This window comes from Bombina bombina, chromosome 9 (genome assembly GCF_027579735.1).
Source record: "Bombina bombina isolate aBomBom1 chromosome 9, aBomBom1.pri, whole genome shotgun sequence".
NCBI lineage: Eukaryota > Metazoa > Chordata > Amphibia > Anura > Bombinatoridae > Bombina > Bombina bombina.
In genome coordinates, this window is record NC_069507.1 from 96,498,681 (window position 1) to 96,521,374 (window position 22,694).

Consider the following 22,694-nt stretch of genomic DNA (forward strand, 5'->3'; position numbering starts at 1 on the left):
TTATCCATAGGATCTTTGAAAGCACAACTATCCTCTATGGGAATAGTGGTGCGTTTGTTTAAAGTAGAAACCGCTCCCTCGACCTTGGGGACTGACTGCCATAAGTCCTTTCTGGGGTCGACCATAGGAAACAATTTTTTAAATATGGGGGGAGGGACGAAAGGAATACCGGGCCTTTCCCATTCTTTATTAACAATGTCCGCCACCCGCTTGGGTATAGGAAAAGCTTCTGGGAGCCCCGGCACCTCTATGAACTTGTCCATTTTACATAGTTTCTCTGGGATGACTAAATTTTCACAATCATCCAGAGTGGATAATACCTCCTTAAGCAAAATGCGGAGATGTTCCAATTTAAATTTAAATGTAATCACATCAGATTCAGCCTGCTGAGAAATGTTCCCTAAATCAGTAATTTCTCCCTCAGACAAAACCTCCCTGGCCCCCTCAAATTGGGTTAGGGGCCCTTCAGAGATATTAATATCAGCGTCGTCATGCTCTTCAGTAACTAAAACAGAGCATCCACGCTTACGCTGACAAGGGTTCATTTTGGCTAAAATGTTTTTGACAGAATTATCCATTACAGCCGTTAATTGTTGCATAGTAAGGAGTATTGGCGCGCTAGATGTACTAGGGGCCTCCTGAGTGGGCAAGACTCGTGTAGACGAAGGAGGGAATGATGCAGTACCATGCTTACTCCCCTCACTTGAGGAATCATCTTGGGCATCATTGTCATTATCACATAAATCACATTTATTTAAATGAATAGGAATTCTGGCTTCCCCACATTCAGAACACAGTCTATCTGGTAGTTCAGACATGTTAAACAGGCATAAACTTGATCAGAAAGTACAAAAAACGTTTTAAAATAAAACCGTTACTGTCACTTTAAATTTTAAACTGAACACACTTTATTACTGCAATTGCGAAAAAACATGAAGGAATTGTTCAAAATTCACCAAATTTTCACCACAGCGTCTTAAAGCCTTGAAAATATTGCACACCAATTTTGGAAGCTTTAACCCTTAAAATAACGGAACCGGAGCCGTTTTAAGCTTTAAACCCCTTTACAGTCCCTGGTATCTGCTTTGCTGAGACCCAACCAAACCCAAAGGGGAATACGATACCAAATGACGCCTTCAGAAGTCTTTTATGAGTATCAGAGCTCCTCTCACATGCGACTGCATGCCATGCCTCTCAAAAACAAGTGCGCAACACCGGCGCGAAAATAAGACTCTGCCTATGCTTTGGGAAAAGCCCCTAAAGAATAAGGTGTCTAAAACAGTGCCTGCCGATATTATTAAATCAAAATACCCAGAATAAATGATTCCTCAAGGCTAAATAAGTGTTAATATCAATCGATTTAGCCCAAAAAAAGTCTACAGTTTAAATAAGCCCTTGTGAAGCCCTTATTTACAATCGTAATAAACATGGCTTACCGGATCCCATAGGGAAAATGACAGCTTCCAGCATTACATCGTCTTGTTAGAATGTGTCATACCTCAAGCAGCAAGAGACTGCAAACTGTTCCCCCAACTGAAGTTAATTGCTCTCAACAGTCCTGTGTGGAACAGCCATGGATTTTAGTTACGGTTGCTAAAATCATTTTCCTCATACAAACAGAATTCTTCATCTCTTTTCTGTTTCTGAGTAAATAGTACGTACCAGCACTATTTGAAAATAACAAACTCTTGATTGAATAATGAAAAACTACAGTTAAACACTAAAAAACTCTAAGCCATCTCCGTGGAGATGTTGCCTGTACAACGGCAAAGAGAATGACTGGGGTAGGCGGAGCCTAGGAGGGATCATGTGACCAGCTTTGCTGGGCTCTTTGCCATTTCCTGTTGGGGAAGAGAATATCCCACAAGTAAGGATGACGCCGTGGACCGGACACACCTATGTTGGAGAAATAAAATGATATATTTTTTTTTATTAAGATCTATCTATATATCTACACACACACACACACACTATATATATATATATATATATATATATATACACACACACTTTTATATATACAGTATATATATATATATATATATATACACACACACACATTTTATATATACAGTATATATATATATATATATATATATATATATACATACAAACACATATAGACACACACATTCATACATATACACAATTCAAATAAACCAAACTCTTTCTTTTACATACGTGTTCAAAGGGAGAAAGGGGGCAAGACAAGCTTTGCTAAACAATGGATAGTCATTTTTGACATGTGATCACGATGACTGGTTGTCACAGTGGCACATAGGGGCTCTACTCAAATAGGAGATCAGAAAAAAACAACTAGATAATTTATCCCAGAGATGTGTAACTTGTACTGATGGTTTAAATAGTGCAAAATGTGTGCTTTATCCCATGGAGTCGAGAGACCATAAAGCAAAATCTGTGACTTAGGTTTTCAAAATGCTGCAAACCGCCTAAACTGGCTATTTTATTTGCATAATTTGCAAGTTACAGAATTTGCTTTTTGGCTTCCTAGGAAACATGGGACAAGAACAATTTTTACACAAAAGCAAGATATGTTTTATGTCTGTTTAATGAGCAAGTACAGGAGATATCAGTATTTCTTCCAGCAATCACATTAGGTATTTATTTTTAACAGAGATGGTTTTTACTTTAAAAAGTGATGGTATTCTTAATTCATCCTCTCTCCACTAGGGGCACTCTTGACATTTACAAATGACTAATGTGAGTTTTTTATGGTAAATCATTATTAATAAGAGTGGGTACAAGTTTCACAGGGGGGAAAAAAATTGCATGTTGTAAACAATTTGTTTGCACTAGAATGTCCCTTGAACAAACTCAATTTGAGAAAATAAAAGCAAAGATTATTTGGTAAAAGTGTTCTTACCAGAACTTGGAATAATCTGGGTGGCCATCAGATGTTTGTAATCGTGAGGTTGTCCTTTTACACACTTCATCCAGGTGTAAAGTTCTTTATCTAGAATATGGACAGAAAAGAAATAAAACTGAGTAGGGTTCAAAATGAAATAAAATAATTAAACTAAAGTAGTCAAATCAAAGGAAGTCTTTTTTAATATACAAATGTTCACTGCACAGGGTTTGAAGAACCATTAAATATGTTATAGCAACTACTCTGAATTTTACATGAGCAGTAGATTTTTCTTTGACAATTTCCAAATTTACTTCAATTTGCAGGCTCCTGAATCATGTGGCAGCCATTAGCCAATCACAGACTCATATGTATACAATGTTGCACATGCTCACTAGTAGCTGGCGCCTGAGAAAGTGTGCACCTAAAAAAAGACTGAGCACAATTTGATAATGTAAGTAAATTGTAATGTCTTTTAAAACTAAGTGCTTTATCTGAATTATGAAAGAGAGGGACACAGCACTCAACTTTTATAGCACGTATATGAAAGAGTTTAAAGTAATAAAAAAAAAAAAGGTTAAAGGGCCATTATAGTGAAAAAAAGACATGCTCTCATCCATTACATAATGCAACTCTATCACTATTGACCCAGCAAATCTGTGTTTAACCTCAGCAAAGGCTCACCAGCAGTTCCCTGCAGCTTCTGAGCGGTACTTGAACGGTTTGTTTAAACCCTTTGGAAGGGTAAACGGAAAAAATGGCTAGTGATAAAATGACATGCTCTAAAAAAAATAGCACGTCATATTTTTCCCCACTATAATGGGGGGGAAGTTGTTTTACTTTTGCATAATTAAACGACCATTAAATACAGAATACAAAATCAACAAATGCATTAAAAAAAAAGAATACAATACAATAGAATTTACTGTAAATTTCAAATAAGCAGTATTTTTTTTCCAAATTTAAATCCCCCCCCAGGTATCATGTGACAGCCATCGGCAAATCACAGACTCACATGTATACACTGTGAACTCTTGCACATACTCAGAAAATGTGCACGTTAAAAAGGTTATACATAATCATTGAGAATAGTAGTAGAGGGAATTTTTTTTTTTTTTATTGTATGCTCTATCTGACTCATGAAAACAATGACCTTAGTGTCCAATTAAACATCTCATCTTACAATCTCAATGCGAACATGAAACCCAAATGTATTCTTTTATGAGTCAGAGAATAGAATTTTAAATAACGTTCTAATTTACTTCTATTATCACATGTTCTTCATCTTTTGGCATCTTTTGTTGAAAAGCAGGGATGCAAATCTCAGGAGCGTGCACATGTCTGTAGCAATATATGGCATCAGTTTTGCAAGAATGTAATCCATTTACAAGAGCACTAGATAGCAGCACTATTTCCTGTTTTGTAGTGCTCCAGACACCTACCCATTACGTATAAAAAGAAGAGAGAAAAAATAATGGCCCTACCAATGTTGTATTCCTATTGTTAAAGAGACAGTCTACAATATAATTGTTTAAAAAGACAGATAATCCCTTTATTACCCATTCCCCAGTTTTGCATAACCAACAGTTATATTAATATACGTTTTACCTCTGTGATTACCTTGTATCTAAGCATCTTGTGACAGCCCCCTGATCACATGACTTAATTTATTATTTAGTGACTTGCATTTAGTACTGTGTTGTGCTAAATCTTAAATAACTCCTCCAGCGTGAGCACAATGTTATTATCTACATGGCCCACATGAATAAGCAGTCTCCTGTTGTGAAAAGCTTATAAAAAAAAAAAGCATGTGATAAGAGGCTGTCGGTAGTGACTTAGAAACAGGCAGACATTTAGAGGTTTAAAAGTTATAAAGTATATTAATATAACCATGTTGGTTGTGCAAAGCTGAGGAATGGGTAGTAAAGGCGTTATCTATCTTTTTAAACAATAACAATTTTAGTGCAGACTGTCCCTTTAACTATTTTCTATTGTGAATACATATACTGTTAATTCTAAAATTAATGTATTCAGTCAGGAAATGTACACTGAAAATTAATACTGACGAAAGTGTGAGTCTCAAACTAACAAAGTGTGTACCTAGCTAAATAAAAGTTACATTTTCACATCCATCTTGTTACCATGGATAAATTCATACATATCATTATTACAATATTCAAGTGGTGAGCACATGTTGTTGAGTGCTATTTAGGTACACACTTTGTTAGTGTGAGATTCACACTATCTTCAGTATTAACCTACCTACAAAGAAAACCATGGGAACGAAGCAAATTTTATAATAGAAGTAAATTGGAAACCTTTTTAAAATGGTATGCTGTTAAATTTGGGGGTTTCATATCCCTTTAAGAGGACTATATACAACTGTTACTTTCTCTAAAGAGCTCAGCTCTAATACAAAAATAGCAATTCACTAGATAGAAAAAAAAAACACGCTGAGGACTGCAAAGTAAGCATTCGTATCAGAAACTAAAGTAAACAGTGCATAGAAAAGGCTGGTTCATAAGACTAACCTCGGCCACTTTTTCTTTCCTTTGCTTTATAACAATCCAGACAGACCACAAATCCACATTTCTGGCAGACCCAGTGAATGTTAAACAAGGTAGCTTCACATGCATCGCACATCTCACGAACACCTCGCACCGCTCGCTTCCAGGCGATTTTTGCTGAAAAAGCAAAACAAGTTACCAAAACACATAAGATTAGCTCAAGACAAACATTTCACTTGTGATGTTTTTTTTTCCCACCCTTGAAAACAGATAATAGGAGTCGTACAAAATTAAATACTTGCTGACTTTTAAAACCGCTCAGATTTTAACCTTTTTTTATGTAAAAATAGTGCTCTCTCATATACATGGCATGTTTTTTTTTAAAGGAACAGTCAACTCAAAAAATATTTAGTTTAAAAAGATAGATAATCCCTTTATTACCCTTTTCCCCACTTTTGTATAACCAACACAGTTATATTAATATACTTTTTACCTCTGTGATTACCTTGTAGCTAAGCCTCTGCAGACAGCCCCCTTATAACATGGCTATTTATTTATTTATTTATTATCTATTGACTTGCATTTTAGCTGTCTTGTGCAGAACCCACGGGCGTGAGCACAATGTTATCTCTATGGCTCACATGAACTAGCAGTCTCCTGTTATGAAAAGCAAATAAAAAAGCATGTGATAAGAGACTGTCTTTTGTGACTAAGAAACAGGTAGACATTTTAAGGTTTGAATGCTATAAAGTATATTAATATAACCATGTTGGTTGTGCAAAGCTAGGGAATGGGTAGTAAAGGCGTCATCTATCTTTTTAAACAATAACAATTTTAGTGCTGACTGTCCTCTAATGCTCTTTTAAAAATGACAAAAACAATGTTTTTTTCTAAGCTATGTATATTGATTTTGAAACTAACAAGTGTATATTTGTGCTCACCAATTTTTTAGAATAGATTTCTGATTGGGTGAAAACAACGAGCCCCACAAATGTATTAATGACCGTTAGCATAAAAACAAAAGTGATTATTTTTCATGGAAACGTGATCTCCCTTCTCATCACTGTAACAAGCCAGGGCACCAGGTCTCAACCACAGTATTAATAAATGAACTATTTTGCAAATAGACACAAAAAGTAATTTATAAAGGAGCTTGTAACGTTTCGGATCCCAATAATAAAAAGTGCTCTCTTTGAGAAGGAAAATGAGAGTGGATTATAAAATCAGCCCTGTAAAAAAATAAATGTATTCATTTTTGTTATGTAAGCTGACAAATTGAATTTTTTTAAAATCAATTTTCAAAAACCTGAAGTTAAAGGGGCATGAAACCCAAAATATTTCTTTCATGATTCAGATAGAATTTTAAACAACATTCCAATTTACTTCATTCTTCAGATATCCTTTGCTAAAGAAATAGCAATTTACATGGGTGAGACAATCACACAAGACATCTATGTGCAGCCACCAATCTGCAGCTACTGAGCATATTTAGATATGATCTTCAACAAAGGATATCAAGAGAACGAAGAAAATTAGATAATAGAAGTGAGTTGGACAGTTGTTTAAAATTGCATGCGGTTTCTAAATTATGGGTTTCATGTCCCTTTAAATATGTGACAAACAATATATGTCCATAAAAATAATTAAAAGGACATCTGATCTCCTAATGCATTTTGTCCTTAATGTTTTTTGTTATTTTTTTAAACTTTAATATTTCAAAATTAAACATAAAATAACTCCTTATAATGCTGCAAGATAGGTTCATTTATAAGGCTAAAAATACATTTAATATGTTTACTGCCCCGGAGGACTGCAACACACTGCTTTAGATCCTCCTCTGGCTGCTAAAGTGTTAAAATTAATTACACAAAATAAATAAATTAAAAAAAAAAAAATCCCTGAATAATCACATTTGTTTACATGGCACAGTGCCACCAACCACCTCCAGAACCAAGGCTTGTGACTGTAGGAACACACTTCCCCATCAATAATTGTTACTCTTACATACTCTACTCTGTAATTACAATCAGCTGTAATTCTCACAGCTGATGTGACAACACTAATTAGCAAATTCATACTCCCGCATCCCATGCTTTCCTTGCTTCGTTTTTAACTTAATGATTATCATATACTCCCTAGTTCTGCATTAAAGGGACATTTTACACTAGATTTTTCTTTGCATAAATGTTTTGTAGATGATCCATTTATTTAGCTCATCTAGGAGTGTTTTTGTAAACATTTATAGTTTTGCTTATTTTTAAATAACATTGTGCTGATTTTCAGATTCCTAACCAAGCCCCAAAGTTTTAGATGTATACCGATGTATACAGACTTTAGATTACTTCTGTTTGTATAATGGGTGTTTTCATATGCAAGGGAGGGGGGAGGTGTTTAGGGTCTGCTATCAACCCTCTTTCAGTAGGTGTTCAAGACTACCTCATCAACAGTGCTAAATTGGGAGCTTCTAATTAAGTTTTTATACTGGATTTATTTAATTAAATAAGGGATAGCAGCAAACAAGGTGGCTGCAACTTACCAGAGACCTTATTGGCAATGAGGAAGAGATACAAAGTGGAAGCAGCACCAATTGAAGAAATATTCAATGCTTATTTATTGGGACATCACAGAAAGCACGTTTCGGTCTATCTGACCTTAATCATGTTGCAAGGTCAGATAGACCGAAACGTCGTGCTTTGTGCTTTCTGTGATGTCCCAATAAATAAGCATTGAATATTTCTTCAATTGGTGCTGCTTCCCCTTTGTATCTTTGCTATAGTTTGGGGTATGTGCAGGACCCCTGGAGCGTGCACCTGATTGTAGCAAGTGCTGGGTATTTCTTCTCTTTTTAATGAGGAAGAGATAACAGAAGACCAGAGCATACCCTGCAACCATACCTTAATTCCGGCACTGTGTACTTGGATTGTTATTTTTTGTGTGTATTATACATTTGTACTTGGCCTCCATATGTTAAAACTTTGGCCACCACTTAGCTCATCAAACAAATGGCCTCTAAGCCAAATGGGTCAATATATACTTATTGCTTACACAGAATAGGACATACTGAAGCAAATCCCAAGTGTAACAGACACTCACCATCTTTCTTTACCCATGACATAGCTGCCTTTTCAGACGTCACCAGCTGACAAAATTTATCTCCAATATAACCCAAAATATACTTAATTGTTTCCAAATCTAATTCGTCATCATCATAAGTCTCGTGTGTCCACAGACTGAGGGATTCTTCATCGTACTGGTCAGGAGAAGAAAATCCATCTATTCGAACGACTCCATTTTTACTAAATGATAACCTGCACAAAAAACGTAAGAGCTGTTAACATCCGAGTCAGGATTCTGATGGCAATAAAAATATAAAATTACACACACGTATAAATAATATTACATGATACTTAATTACTTAACTATTTGGTGAGATGAGTCTATTATATTTTTATAATGCAGGTAAACAAATGGTGTATTAAAGACCTATGTGAATTTAAGGAATTAATGTTCTTTTTTCTCACCTTGTAGTTTATTTGTATGCAATTATATCTATTAAACAGAGGGTATATAAATGTATTTTTGTATAACAAGCTATGCATAGCTTAATAACAGTATTAAATGTAGCAGTTGATTAATTAGCATAGGGTTAATTACAGGATTGGCACCATTTGTTTTTAATTGAATCTTAGGATCTTTGTATATAAGGTGGTCATTAGGGTAATACAACAGAGGTCTATGAGTACGGCTCCATTGAGTTGAAACGCGTCAGACCCCGTCTGTATTGCCTCCGTCTATTTTTACCCTACAATGTAAGAAGATTTTTTTTTGCTGTTTTTAAGCATCAATAAAAGTAATTTTTTATACTAAGAAGCATCGTCTGGATCATCTTTTGTTACACGATTACACACTTTTGATACATATATACACACATTATATATAAATTATATACATGATTCATATCAGTGACGTTTCAGGGCTATTAACCCCGTCCTCAGACCACATATAGTAAAAAAATGTGCACATACATTACTCCATATATACCCCAAAACACCCAGCACCTACGCCGCCAACCCGGAAACTCGCCGGCGCCCTGGCCGCACCACTGCGCAGGCTCAGCCTGTTGCCGTGGTTACCGGAAGCGCCATCTCTAAAAATGTAAAAACATAGGAAAAATTATACATTATACACTGGGACAATCATGACAACATGGTAACCAATTACTCAGTCTTAAGCGCTACTTAGTATGTCTAATATGTCCCATAACATCCCACTAACAATAAGAAGTAATCCCTAATATGGGACATACTAAGTAGCGCTTAAGACTGAGTAATTGGTTACCATGTTGTCATGATTGTCCAGATGTATAATGTATAATTTTTCTGATGTTTTTACATTTTTAGAGACGCCACTTCCGGTAACCACGGCAACAGGCTGAGCCTGTGTAGTGGTGCGGCCAGGACACCGGCGAGTTTCCGGGTTGGCGGCGTAGGTGCTGGGTGTTTTGGGGTATATATGGAGTAAGGTTTGTGCACATTTTTTACTATATGTGGTCTGAGGACAGGGTTAATAGTCCCAAAACGTCACTGATATGAATCAATAAAAATTGTTATATAAACTGTAAAGACCCGGTGAGTGCTTTTCATTGTACGGATATATATATATATATATATATATATATATATATATATATATATATATATATATACACACACACATACATACAGACACACACAGTGTTCTCTGCTCAGGACCTTTTTAGTGGGTGCACCACTTGGTTGTCTTTACTGACCGCTCGGCTAAAATTTTAGCCAATATTAAGCTAAAATTATCTAATATTAAAAATGTTAAATTTTTATTGCACAAGTTATCATTAAAGGGACACTAAACCCAAATTTTCTCTTTTGTGATTCAGATAGAGCATGACATTTTAAGCAACTTTCTTATTTACTATTATCAAATGTTCTTTATTCTCTTGGTATCTTCATTTGAAATGCAAGAATGTAAGTTTAGATGCCGGCCCATTTTTGGTGAACAACCTGGGTTGTTGCTGATTGGTGGATAAATTCATCCACCAATAAAAAAGCGTTCTCCAGAGTCCTGGACAAAAAAAAAGCTTAGATGCCTTCTTTTTCAAATAAAGATAGCAAGGGAACAAAGAAAATTGATAATAGGAGTAAATTAGAAAGTTGCTTAAAATTGCGTGCTCTATCTGAATCACAAAAGAAAATATATGGGTTCAGTGTCCCTTTAAATACATTTATGTTAAATTATGCAATTAATTTGTGCTTTGGACAGCAGAAAATGAAATATTACACTGCTAAAATTATCACTAAAACAGAGGTACAATCCTGAGCAAATGTTGATATATTAATCATTTAAAATTAGAATTTGTAATCACCTGCGGAAATAATAAAATCTGCAAAACACAGGAGAGTGGGTAGATTCTTCGCCTTTTTTGGTACGAATTAGTCGACATTCCCTGCATTTCTGTAAATTTGGCCCGATCTCACAACAAGAGTCATCCTGTAGAAAGGATTCGCCCGTCTGCTTGAGTTTCTTCACTTTTCTCCAGTCTTTTAATACTGATCGAGGTATTCCAGCTGTAACCACATCACAACACATTAGCAGAGGACAGAGAAAAAGTAGCCAGTTTAATGCATGCAAATGTAATCACCACTAATGATACAGACATTCTAGGAAACCAGATCAAATGTATAGTACATGATCTAAACAAAAATTAAATAAATGCCTCCTAATTCAGAGTCCTTAAATGCATCTTAGCTCAGAGTCATTTTACAACAAGTATGCAAGACTTGATATTTTATGCTATAAAGAGATATAGTTGAAAAAAATATGGTTTGGTGGTATTCTGTTATATAAGAAAAAATGAGAAATACTGGGACAGTGAAGTTATGGAACACAGCCGATAAATTCTCATCAGCAGCACATGGAAAGTGACAACTAAATGATACGGACTCATGGAATTGAACAGCTAACTTGCAAGTGACACCAAGGACTCTTGAGGCATGAAGACACAGAATTTAATAAGGAGATACGGAGGATGGAGATACTAAAGGCTCACATACCCTGGTATTGCCAGCCCTCTCTCTAGGGTAAGAGACAGTGGAGGATTGTAAGGGGATAAGAGACAGCAAGGGATTGTGGGGACCTAGCAAGAGACAATTAAGGTTTTAAAGGCTCGGTGAGCCATGGTGAAAGTGCCCTGGGACAAGACAGAAAAGGCAAGAGTTTACAGGGCTTAACAAGAGATGGAGAAGGCTTCTATGGCCTAGCAAGAGTGATGGCTTGAGGGTCCAATTGAGAGAAGGTATTTGCAGGGACCAGTGAAAGACAGTAAGGGCTTGCAAGGTCCAGGTCAAGTAAAAGACAGAGAGGGCTTGAGAGGTCTAGTGAGAGATGGTGAGCAGAAAACTAATGTGGGGCGCTAACAGTTCCTGCATGTGTCCTGTTTTTTCTGCAGATATGCTGCATTCTCTGAGATGACATCTCACATCACTGCATGTTCTGCCTTGGGGGTGAGCAGCACTAAGCATTTTTTGAGAGAGACAGGATAATTTCACAGGGCAAGAAATGTCTCAAAGCCAAGATTGATATACAACAATAACTTTTGAGGATTGAAAAGAAAGCGAGCTTCAAGTGGAGCGTTGGAGACCTCGTAGACAGAGAAGAGTGAGCCTGAGATGCTAATGCATGAGAAACACTGAGGGTCTTGAGAGATAGAGAGAGCAGGGATTTGTATCCCTGGGTAAGCGAGTGTAGCTTGTGGGACCTGAGCAGAAAGTGCAAGGGTCTGAGATAGAGATCATTCAAGATCACTCCTGGAATAGAAATCAAAATGAATCATGGACTGTTCAGCTCAATGTTACTGATGACATATCTGATGATCATACGTAAATGTTTTATGACGGGGTTCCATAAAATGTATTATTAAAGCAACACATATGAATATAGAATCAAATTACATGGCGTGCTTCCACTTTTGTCTTGCATTTTTCATGGAAGAGAGACAATGAGATTTTTTTTTTAGCTGCTGGTTTTAATTTTCTTTTGTTGGAGTAAACTAAATAAGACTTTAGGGGTAAATAATGCCAGTTCCAATTCCCATAAGCAAGCAAACAATTAGAATTCAGGACACTCAACCCCTTGGAATTAGAAGACATATCGGTCGTCTTGCTATAGAATAACATACCAGCCAAGTTTTAACATTTTTAAAGCAAATTAACATTTTTTGTTTGGTGCAATTGTTTGTCAATATTAAAAATTCAACCACCATGTGCCTTATTTGGAAGAGCCAATTAGGGCTTGAGTCTGCAGACAACAAGGTTAGTCAAGGTGAATATGTTAAAGTGCAGTTTTGCCGTCGGTTATCTGCTAAAGCCAATTGGTGAAAGATATGTAGCAATGTGCTTTTCCAGCTCAGAGAATTACATAAAAAGGAGGCAAAATGTTGAAGGGGATTTAATACAATTCAGGATGGAAGCATTTTTGTTTTACTTTAGAGCGATAACAGAACAAGGGTTCAGCAAACATTTTGTTTGTTTAACAATAAAACAAAGAAAATTGTATTAGTTCAGTAGAATGTCCCTTTAAAAATATTATAAAATAATACCCAAAAATCATGTACTGTTTTATTACCATAAGAAATACATTTACATCCAATTATTCATTGACATAATACTTGAGAACTACTGGGGTGGTAAAACACACGCCTTTGCTGTCTTGGGAAAAGAATGTTTTTCACAGAGCTAACCCGCTGACTGGAGTGCACGATTCTCATGTAACATGTAATATCTTAACTTTAGAGTACAGTAATTTAATTGTCCAACTGAATAAAAGCAATTGCAATGAGCATTTCCAGCAATGGTCATACTAAGAGCATAAAAAACAGTCTGTACTTGAATAAACAGATCAGAGAATGAAGTCAGAATTCCAAATTTAACCTCAGTTAAACACATCATTTGGTACAGAGCAGTGGAACGCCTATGAATATAGCTGCGGGAATATGTAATGTAAATTAATATATATTTAAGAAAATGGTTTTTGCTACTAACAATTGAAGGGGCATATAGATGAATAAAAATATTTATATTCTTTTGATAGTGGAAATTATTGATTATTTCCTAGAAGGCACTGTCGCACAAAGGCATGATGTTTTTATTAGATTCTAAGGGGTTAATTCAGAAAACTTGGGACCCTGTACCTTTAACTGCTTCATGGCTAAACTCTCCCCACTGTCAGCTGGACAAGTAGTCCTGTGTGTGCCAAATTGGAGGCATAGGCTGGCGTTTAGCCCTGCCTCAAATCGACTGTTGCAGGAAGGTTTAGTTAACCCTGTGTTGTATACTAGTGATACTAATTATAGTATATAGGGGCGAGGGATTAATTAACCGCTCCTTCCCCTATCCGCTTAGAGTCTCACGAGCAGAGGTGATATAGTGGTACACAAAGTCTGTGGCCTAAACTTAAAGGGACACTGAACCCAAAAAAAATATATTTTGTAATTCAGATAGAGCATGCAATTTTAAGCAACTTTCTAATTTACTCCTATTATTAATTTTTCTTCGTTTTCTTCTTGCTATCTTTATTTGAAAATTAAGGCATCTAATCTAAGGAGCAAGGCAATTTTTGGTTCAGACCCTGGACAGCACTTGTTTATTGGTGGGTGAATGTATCCACCAATCAGCAAGAACAACCCAGGTAGTTCACAAAAAATGGGCCGGCATCTAAACTTACATTCTTGCTTTTCAAATAAAGATACCACGAAAATGAAGAAAATTTGATAATACAAGTAAATTAGAAAGTTGCTTAAAATGCCATGCTCTATCTGAATCACGAAAGAAAAATATTTGGGTTCAGTGTCCCTTTAAAGGGACAGCAAATACATTGAGTTGTGTTGCTATAAAACAACATATCAAACAAGTCTTAGGGTAAATTTATCATATGTCGGGCAGATATGATGCACTGTAGCGTATCATGTCCACCCGACATCGCTAAATGCGGACAGCATACGCTGTCGCCGTTTAACATTGCACAAGCATATTCACGGCCAATCACAGGGGGTGTCAATAATCCTGATCGTATTGGATAAAAGGTGGCGGACAACTTAAGTTTTCGGCGAGCTGGAAACTTTGGGTGGAAAAGGCAGCATCTGCTGCTTGTTAAATCTCCCCCTTAATGTTCTTAAAACAAATCAACATCCTTTTTACGACAATTATTTTTTAATAGCCAATCTCCACTTACCATTTACACCTAAATTGATCTGGGCTTTAGTCAACAGGCAACAAAGCTAACCACTGTTGTAAAGTTAGTATAAAGCAAATTGTTTTGCTATTTTTATCTGATAAATCCAATTAGTGAGATATGTAGCAGATTTTGCCTTGAGAAGTCAGCAGGGGGCATTTAAAGCAGGTTGTTTCATGATGTATAACTAAACATTTTATATACAAATCTCACAGTGTTTAATGTCCCTTTAAAAAAAAAATTACATTTTGTTTACTTATGCAGCAGAAAATATTCACTGTAATGTAGCTGATCTGCACAAAATTACATATTTTAAAAGCATTTAAAATTGTAATTTTGTTAGAAAAACATTGTTTTGCAGGTCCTGTACACACCCCTTGCCTCTCTATCATACTTCCTTTGCCTGGGCCAATTAGGAACATAGATTAACAAGCTCCTGCCCATATCAACCAATCTCTGTGCAGCATGTAGGAGTGTCAGGGTTCTGCCTTCCATGGATTGAACTATTGTCTCTCTGGAGAAGTGAAAACTACAGGAAAAGCAGGCAAAATAATGAAAATGTATTGCAAAGTTCTTTAATTATGGGCTATTTAATTTTTTTACGAGGAAATAATTGAAGAATTTGTGTAAAAAGGTACAGTATTGACTTCATGCAATCTACTGCATGAAAACCGCAAACTACAAAATAGGGTAAACTCAATTTTTTAAATCACTCAAATTGTCATTTCCCATAAAATGTTTAATTAAAGGGATATGAAACCTCCCAAAAAAAATAATTTGTGATTCAGACAAAGCATACAATTTAAATTAAAAACAAGCTTCCAATTTACTTCCAATTAGAAATGTATTTAAAGTTATTGTAAACTTTAATTAAAGGGACACTGAACCCAAAAATTTTGTTTTGTAATTCAGAAAGAGCATGCAATTTTAAGCAACTTTCTAATTTACTCCTATTATCAATTTTTCTTTGTTCTCTTGCTATCTTTATTTGAAAAAGAAGGCATCTATGTTTTTTTGGGTTCAGTATTCTGGACAGCAATTTTTTATTGGTGGATGAATTTATCCACCAATCAACAAGGACAACCGACATCTAAACTTACATTCTTGCATTTTAAATAAAGATACAAAGAGAATGAAGAAAATGTCATGCTCAATCTAAATCATGAAAGAAAAATTTTAGGTACAGTGTCCCTTTAATTAAATTGAAGCTCAGTATAAAAAAATAATCTCAAAGCGACAAGTCAAAATTAAACCTCAGGGGCACTTTAATTAAAGTTTACAAAAAGATGCTTATCTTTTAAAATACTTAACATTGCGTTATGGTACATGTAACACCGATCTCCTGCCCCCATCTCCTGCTTTTTCATATAGATGACGAATCCGGCTTCCTCCAATCGTTGTGTGCCCCACAAGCTGGACACCAAAGGGGGCATGCAACGATTGGAGGAAGCCAGATTCCCCCTCCATATGCTAAAGAAAGCAGGATTTTTAAGATTAGTTTTTGATCCTGGGCTTAAATTCATTAAAGTTTACAATAATTTTAAAACTGCATGCGCTATGTGAATCATAAAAGAAAAGAAAAAATGGGGTTTCACGTCCCTTTAAAGAAGGGACATTATACACTCATTTTTTTCTTTGCATTAATGTTTTGTGGATGATTATTTATATAGCCCATAAAGTTTTTGTTTCTTTTTAATGTATAGATTTTCAGACTCCTAACCAAGCCCCAAAGTTTTAGGAGAATACTGATGTATACCTACTCCAGCTTGCTCCTGTTTGTGTAAACGGTCTTTTCATATGCAAAAGAAGGGGGAGTGTCTTATTTCCCACTTGCAGTGGGCTTTTCAACTACCTTTTCAACAGAGCTAAACTGGGAGCTTCTAAGTAAGTTTTTAAACAGTTTTTATACTGGATTTTTATATCATTATCTGTGTATCTTATTCTTTACAGTAGTGTCTATTACATGCAGTTATATGAAAATTGGTGTATACTGTCCCTTTAAGGAGGACAAAACAACACAAGTTCCTTTAAAGAGGTGTTAGTCTGTTTCATTATTGTAATAATAAAAAAGCACTAAGCATAATCATTGCAATATGTACTGTTCATTTAAATGGATTTTATCTTTATTTCTTTTTTTACACTACATTTGTGCAGTGTCCATTACTTCCTGTCACAGCCAACAAGGAGGAGGAGGCCTCTTCAGGAAGGTTTATTTTAGCCTGATATAAAACTTCTAGGTTGGTTTACTATAACGTGAATAGACTAGATTACAGCGAGTCAGATTTGTTCATGCTCAGAACTGACAGAATAAAACATCTGGGGGCAGGGACTACACTGATAATTTCTAAGTGATAATTTTCTAAGAAAACAAGTTGTTTATAGTGTTTTGTTTTTTTACACAATCTGTTTCTTTTTGTGTTTACTTTGATTTAACATATTTGTTTTTACCAAAGGAGCCTTATTTAATATCCCTTTAAAAGCAGTTGTTGAGTATTTGGCAAATTACAAATGCAAATTTTATGAATTTAAAGGGACAGTCTATACCTTGGTCATCCTAAAGTCTTACCTTAGATTAAGCTGCAAACAGCCGCCTGCACCTTTTCTATGTCATGCAGCAGGAATGGTAAAAAAGTTTGGAAAGGCTGCCAAGCTCAGCCCACTGATGACATCATGATCTGGGCTGCATATGGCATCCAATCACAAAAAGCTCACTAGTTGGATTCAACAGACTGTCATTGCTATTCAGTAGAGTGCCTAGTTGCAGCCTAGATCGTGATGTCATGGGTGGAGTTTGGCAGCCATTTCAAACTGGCCAAAAACACTATTCATTTTAAAATAACTTTTTAACTATTACTGCTGCATGATTTAGAAAGGGCACAGGAAGCTATTTGCAGCTTAATTTAAGGTAAGACTTTAAGATGACTAAGGTGTAGACTGTCCCTTTAAAAGGGATAGGAAAGTCTAAATTAAACTTGCAATAATTAGATAGAACATGTAATTTTAATACACTTCTATTTTCAAATGTGCTTTGTTCTCTTGGTATCCATTGTTGAAAATGAATACGCACATATCCTACACTATTGGGAGCTAGCTGGTGATTGGTGCCTGCATACATTTGTCTCTTGTGATTGGATAGCTAGATGTGTTCAGCTTGCTGTCAGTAGTGCAATGCTGTTCCTTCAGCAAAGGATAAAAAGAAAATGAAGCAAGTTTGATAAAAAATTGTATGTTCTATCAGAATGATGTAATACAATTCTGGAGTTTTCTGTTCCTTTAATGCACTTATAGAGTTTTAGAATAAGACAAATAACACATTATGAAGGGGATTTCACTAAAATGTCAACTCAGCTAATCTCTCCATAGAGTCCCATAATTATGCACAGCCCAAAATCTAATTAAAGGGCTTCTAATACAGTAGAAGTGCATAATTAAAGGGATATAAAACTCAAAACATTTCTTTTGTTATTCAGACAGAGAATACAATTTTAAAAAAAAGCTTCTAATTTACTTCTATTATCAAATTTGCTTTGTTCTCACTGCATTTTTTGTTGAAGAGATACATAGGTATCTGGAGCACTGCATGGCAGGAAATAGTGCTGTTGATGGAAAGATTCTTTACACAAACAGAAGCAAGCTGGAGTAGGTAGACATCAGTATACTTTTAAAACTTTGGGGCTTGGTTAGCAGTCTGAAAATCAGCACAATGTTATTTAAAAGTGAGCAAAACTATACATTCTTACAAAAACACCCACAGATGGGCTATATAAATAGATCATCTGCAAAACATTTATGCAAAGAAAATCTAGTACAATGTCCCTTTAAAATATTGTATGCATAAAAAAGGTTGTTTTTTTCATAAATAAACAGAAAGTGCTTGTTTGTACCCAACTTGTCTGTGGTATGGACTGGTCACTGACAAATATGAAGAACTTCAACGTTGGTATTGGTGGACAGTTACATTCTTCTAAACTAAAGCATAAAAACAAAACAATTAAAGGGACATGAAAACTAAAAAAATTTGTTTCATGATTCAGACAGAGAATAAAATTTGAAACAACTTTCCAATTTACTTCTATTGATGAATTTGCTTCCTTCTCTTGTTATCCGTTGCTGAAAGGTTTATCTATGAAAGCTCAGGAACAGCAAAGAACCTAAGTTCTAGCTGCTGATTGGTGGCTGCATATACACCGATTGTCACTGGCTCACCCATTTGTTCAGTTAGCAACCAGTAGTGCATTGCTGCTCATTCAACAAAGCATACCAAGATAACGAAAACAAATTGATAATAGGAATAAATTAGAAAGTTGCTTAAAATTGCCTGCTCTATCTGAATAATGAAAGAACTTTGGGTTTTATATCTCTTAAGGGAACACCTGACTTTTAATTATAAAAAAGTTCTGTAAAACTAAGTGTCAGTATTGTAAAATTAGTCTTGATCAATACAATTTCACCTCTATCCAGAGGGTCACGACTGTATCCACCAATGATTTTTTTGCCTGCTGGCGATATATACACCGTTCAGGTGCATATGTAATACGATTGGCTGCCGGCTTACGCACATGCACGGCACATAAAGCTAACTGCTGGCACCCACCAGCAGGCCAATTCTGAAAGGAGAAAGCAATAAAGATAATTCTTTAAGTGCCAGTGCCACTTATACATAACTACAGCAGCACATATTTACCTTAAAGGATGCCCTATATGTAAAGCACTTTCTGCCTGCTTTTATTTTAAAGGGACATGAAACAAACTGTGATATAAAGTGTTTAATTATGCATAGTAAAACTACTTTGCATTATGCTTTCATTATTTATTTTTCCCCCTTTTCCTGTTATTGAAGTCTGAAATTGTGGGGTTTTCCAGTTTTGAGAATTAGAACTGCATATGGCAGGTTTCGAAATCACAGAACTGCCACATATCTGCCCCTAATTTGTCTAAGCAGGGAAAAAAAAAATGTATAACAATGGAGATATTGCTAACAAAATGGCAGTGGTAAGGCTGGTCTTCTCCAGTAACAAGGCAAGCGGTATAGGGAGTTGGATCATTAAAAACAATTGCAGCTAAGATATTAATGTAATCAAAACTATTTCACACTCACGTAATATGCTAATCAAGGGGTTGAACAATCTGTTATTTGTATATAGATATATGGGAAATAACCCACACTTTAGGAGCCAGGGGTAAAATTCGAGGAGTCTATGGCTCCCAGTTTTCTGGGTTTGTCAAGCCCTGTGATAATATATTGCAAAAAAATAAATAAATGTAATTACCAGGTTTCTACTGTCCCTTTTAAATGTTGTTTTTCCCACTGTCGCTAAAGAGGCTGAAGTGTATCCTGCAAATTTCGAAACCCCGACCCGACAATATTTTACACAGTGCAAAAGCCCATTTATATTTGCCCATAACAAACAAGATTAAGATAAACATACTCAAGATATTTCAAATCGCATCTCCCTAAACTATAGGAATTTAACTACAAACATCTTTTTTTATTTTAGTACGCAGATTTTTTGCTATGTAGTGCATAAAGTCTGATTTATACTGTATGTATACCGATATAATTATATGTACAAACCAATTACAGGTTTAAATTCCTTTTTTCTTTTTGTCTAGGAGAGGGGAAAAAAAGAACAATGCACTGTCTACATTTTGGACAAATTCCAAAAAACAGACAGTGACCCTTTGGTTGAACTTAAACACATGCAACAACAGATAAAAACCAGGAAACTGCTCTCATTAGATCTACTTACTGCTGTTGCTGTTGGTCTGAAGCTTCAGCTTGCTTTTCTCTTTGGCACTACGGCTAAGAATACCGTTGGGTTTGATTTCCTCCTCTTTGTCCGTGTCACCTTTTCTCCTCTGCATATCATTTTGCTTCTTTTTGTATGTCGGCTTGGGCTGACGTTTCAGCCTTTGTCCTGACTTGCTCTCACTTTCATCCGAGTCTCCGCTTTCAGAGCCAGATTCATAAGTCCTTTTTACCCTTCTCCTTGTGAGCCTATCGTCCTTAAGCAACTTATCATCCTGCGTTCGAAGGTCTAGATTATTTTGGAGCTCACTAGATGTTGAGGCTATTAAGTTAACGGTGCAGGGCTTTATGATTTCAGAGACAATGGTGTTCCCTGAACTTTCTGGTTTATTAGTGTTTTTATCTTCTTCTGAGTGTCTTGTAAGCCAAGCCTTTTTGAGTTTTGTGTGGTAGTTTGGCTGACTACACTGGGAACCTTGCCCGTTGCCTACAGAGTTTGTTGTGTTTGTTGAACTACAAGAAGCGTTACTGTCTGGGGAACACGAAGCTGTAATTGTCTGGTTTTTCACAGCGCTAGACTCTGTATCACTGGTGTTCGTGTTTTTAAACTGAGCTGCAGCCAAAGCTGCCTTGTGCTTCTTTAAATGGATAAAATCGCTTGAACTAGAGTAACCGGTATTGGGTTGTATTGCACTCGCTGCCTTGTTATGTACTGGAGCAACTGGCGCTGTAACACTTACTTTGCTATCTTGAGGCTGTGCCGTTGTTTGAGTTACAGTTTTTGAAGTTGTAGACTCTATCACTGTACAAACGGACACAGCATTTGATAAAGAATATGTTACTTCTGATCCACTGCAGCTTGACACACTTGTAGTAGTGGGGGCTGAAGCGGTCACGTCTGTTTTTGTACTGCACATTATATTAGTTCCAGGTGTGACAGAGCTGGGAATGTTTTGCGAGGGAGCGTGAGAGTTCTTCTCGTAAAGCACATGACTGCTGTCTGAGTTCATAATTGGCTGGGGGATCCTTCCAGCCTCTCTGGCTTCAATTGGTTTTAAGCAATCTGATTGATTTAATCCAGCTGAAGATTTCTCGCCAACTCGTTTCTTTGAAAGTGACTGCACTGCTGGCATGTTATCGTACTTTATACTAGATGATGGGCGTACAATGACTGACGCTGTTGCTGCTTGCGTTTTCCCATTGTTTTTCTCAGGCAACCATCCAACTTTGCTGTGGTTTTGCATTTCATTGCCTTTCCAAGCATCTTGGACATTTTTCTCAGCACTTTTCTTATAAGTTGTAGAACCTTCCTTTGGCTCAGGTACTAAAGTTGGAGGTTTTTGAAGTTCTTGAATTTTCCCACCTGAGCTTACTGGTTGAACTGGAGTTAGAGTTGGTGGTGAGAGATTACTGTAACTGGAATCCTTTTTGTCAAGGCTGGGATGGATTGGAGGGTGAAACACAGGTGCTCTATGTAAGGCAGGCATGCTACGGAGTGTGTTTGTAGATGAAATGGATAATTGGGTTGGACTTCTGTTATCGCCTCTAAAGGACGTAATTGTATGGGTTGTTAGTTGCTGAGGAAGTTGTTCATTCATTTTTCCAATAGATCCATCTTCAGGTTGGTGCTTAATCAAAGGAGGTGGTTTTGATAGCGAGGAGATGTATGAATTAAGTGTAGAAGTATTTCCCGCTGAAGAACTAGAATTTTGTTTTTCAGAATAAAAGTTTGCACTTTCCTTTTGGGAGAAGGACCGTGGAGGGTCATTAGCCACACTATTTGATAGCGTGGTGAAATAATTACTTTGTGGCAAACTCTGAGATACCACCGAATTCTTCATTTTGTACAACTCTGATATAGGACGCTCTACACTGTTCTCCTGTTTTACTAAGTGGCTTTTTGGACTTGAAGATACCACAGGTGTTACTCTAGCGTAGTTCTCGTTCTCATGACTTTTCATTTTTATTGGAAACGAAGCAGATTCAATATTTTCCTGAAGGATTCGCCTGTGCTCTTCTTTATACTTGTTCTGTCTTTCTCCAGTTTCCTGGGCTGTTTTCTGCAACTTGGGGTGGTTCAAAACTGGCTCCGTATAATGTCTGTGCAAATGGCTCTCCTTCCCAGAATGAACACGGCTGGGTTCATGCTCAACCTTTATGGGTGCTGGGCGTACTGACTCCGCGAAAGCTTTCTTCTCATTTTCTCTGTTTAGGAGGAAAAAAAAAATAATTAATAGGCATAATTATATAAGTTTTTGTGACTTCTACTAAATTGATTTAAAAAAAACTTTATGAGTTGTTACACCAGCTG

The 22,694-nt window shown here is 36.2% G+C and overlaps 1 protein-coding gene across 3 annotated transcripts in view; it reads right to left on the reverse strand.

Annotated features, from left to right (window-relative positions):
• JMJD1C (jumonji domain containing 1C) overlaps positions 1-22,694 on the reverse strand; it is a 551,993-nt gene that overhangs the window by 55,155 nt on the left and 474,144 nt on the right. For all 3 annotated transcript variants that reach the window (XM_053692264.1, XM_053692266.1, XM_053692265.1), the window contains 5 exons: positions 20,385-22,588; positions 10,772-10,973; positions 8,467-8,681; positions 5,398-5,550; positions 2,885-2,974 (listed from right to left, as the gene is read on the reverse strand). In XM_053692264.1, the coding sequence (XP_053548239.1) occupies positions 2,885-2,974; positions 5,398-5,550; positions 8,467-8,681; positions 10,772-10,973; positions 20,385-22,588 (2,864 nt within the window). The remainder of the gene's footprint in view (positions 1-2,884; positions 2,975-5,397; positions 5,551-8,466; positions 8,682-10,771; positions 10,974-20,384; positions 22,589-22,694) is intronic.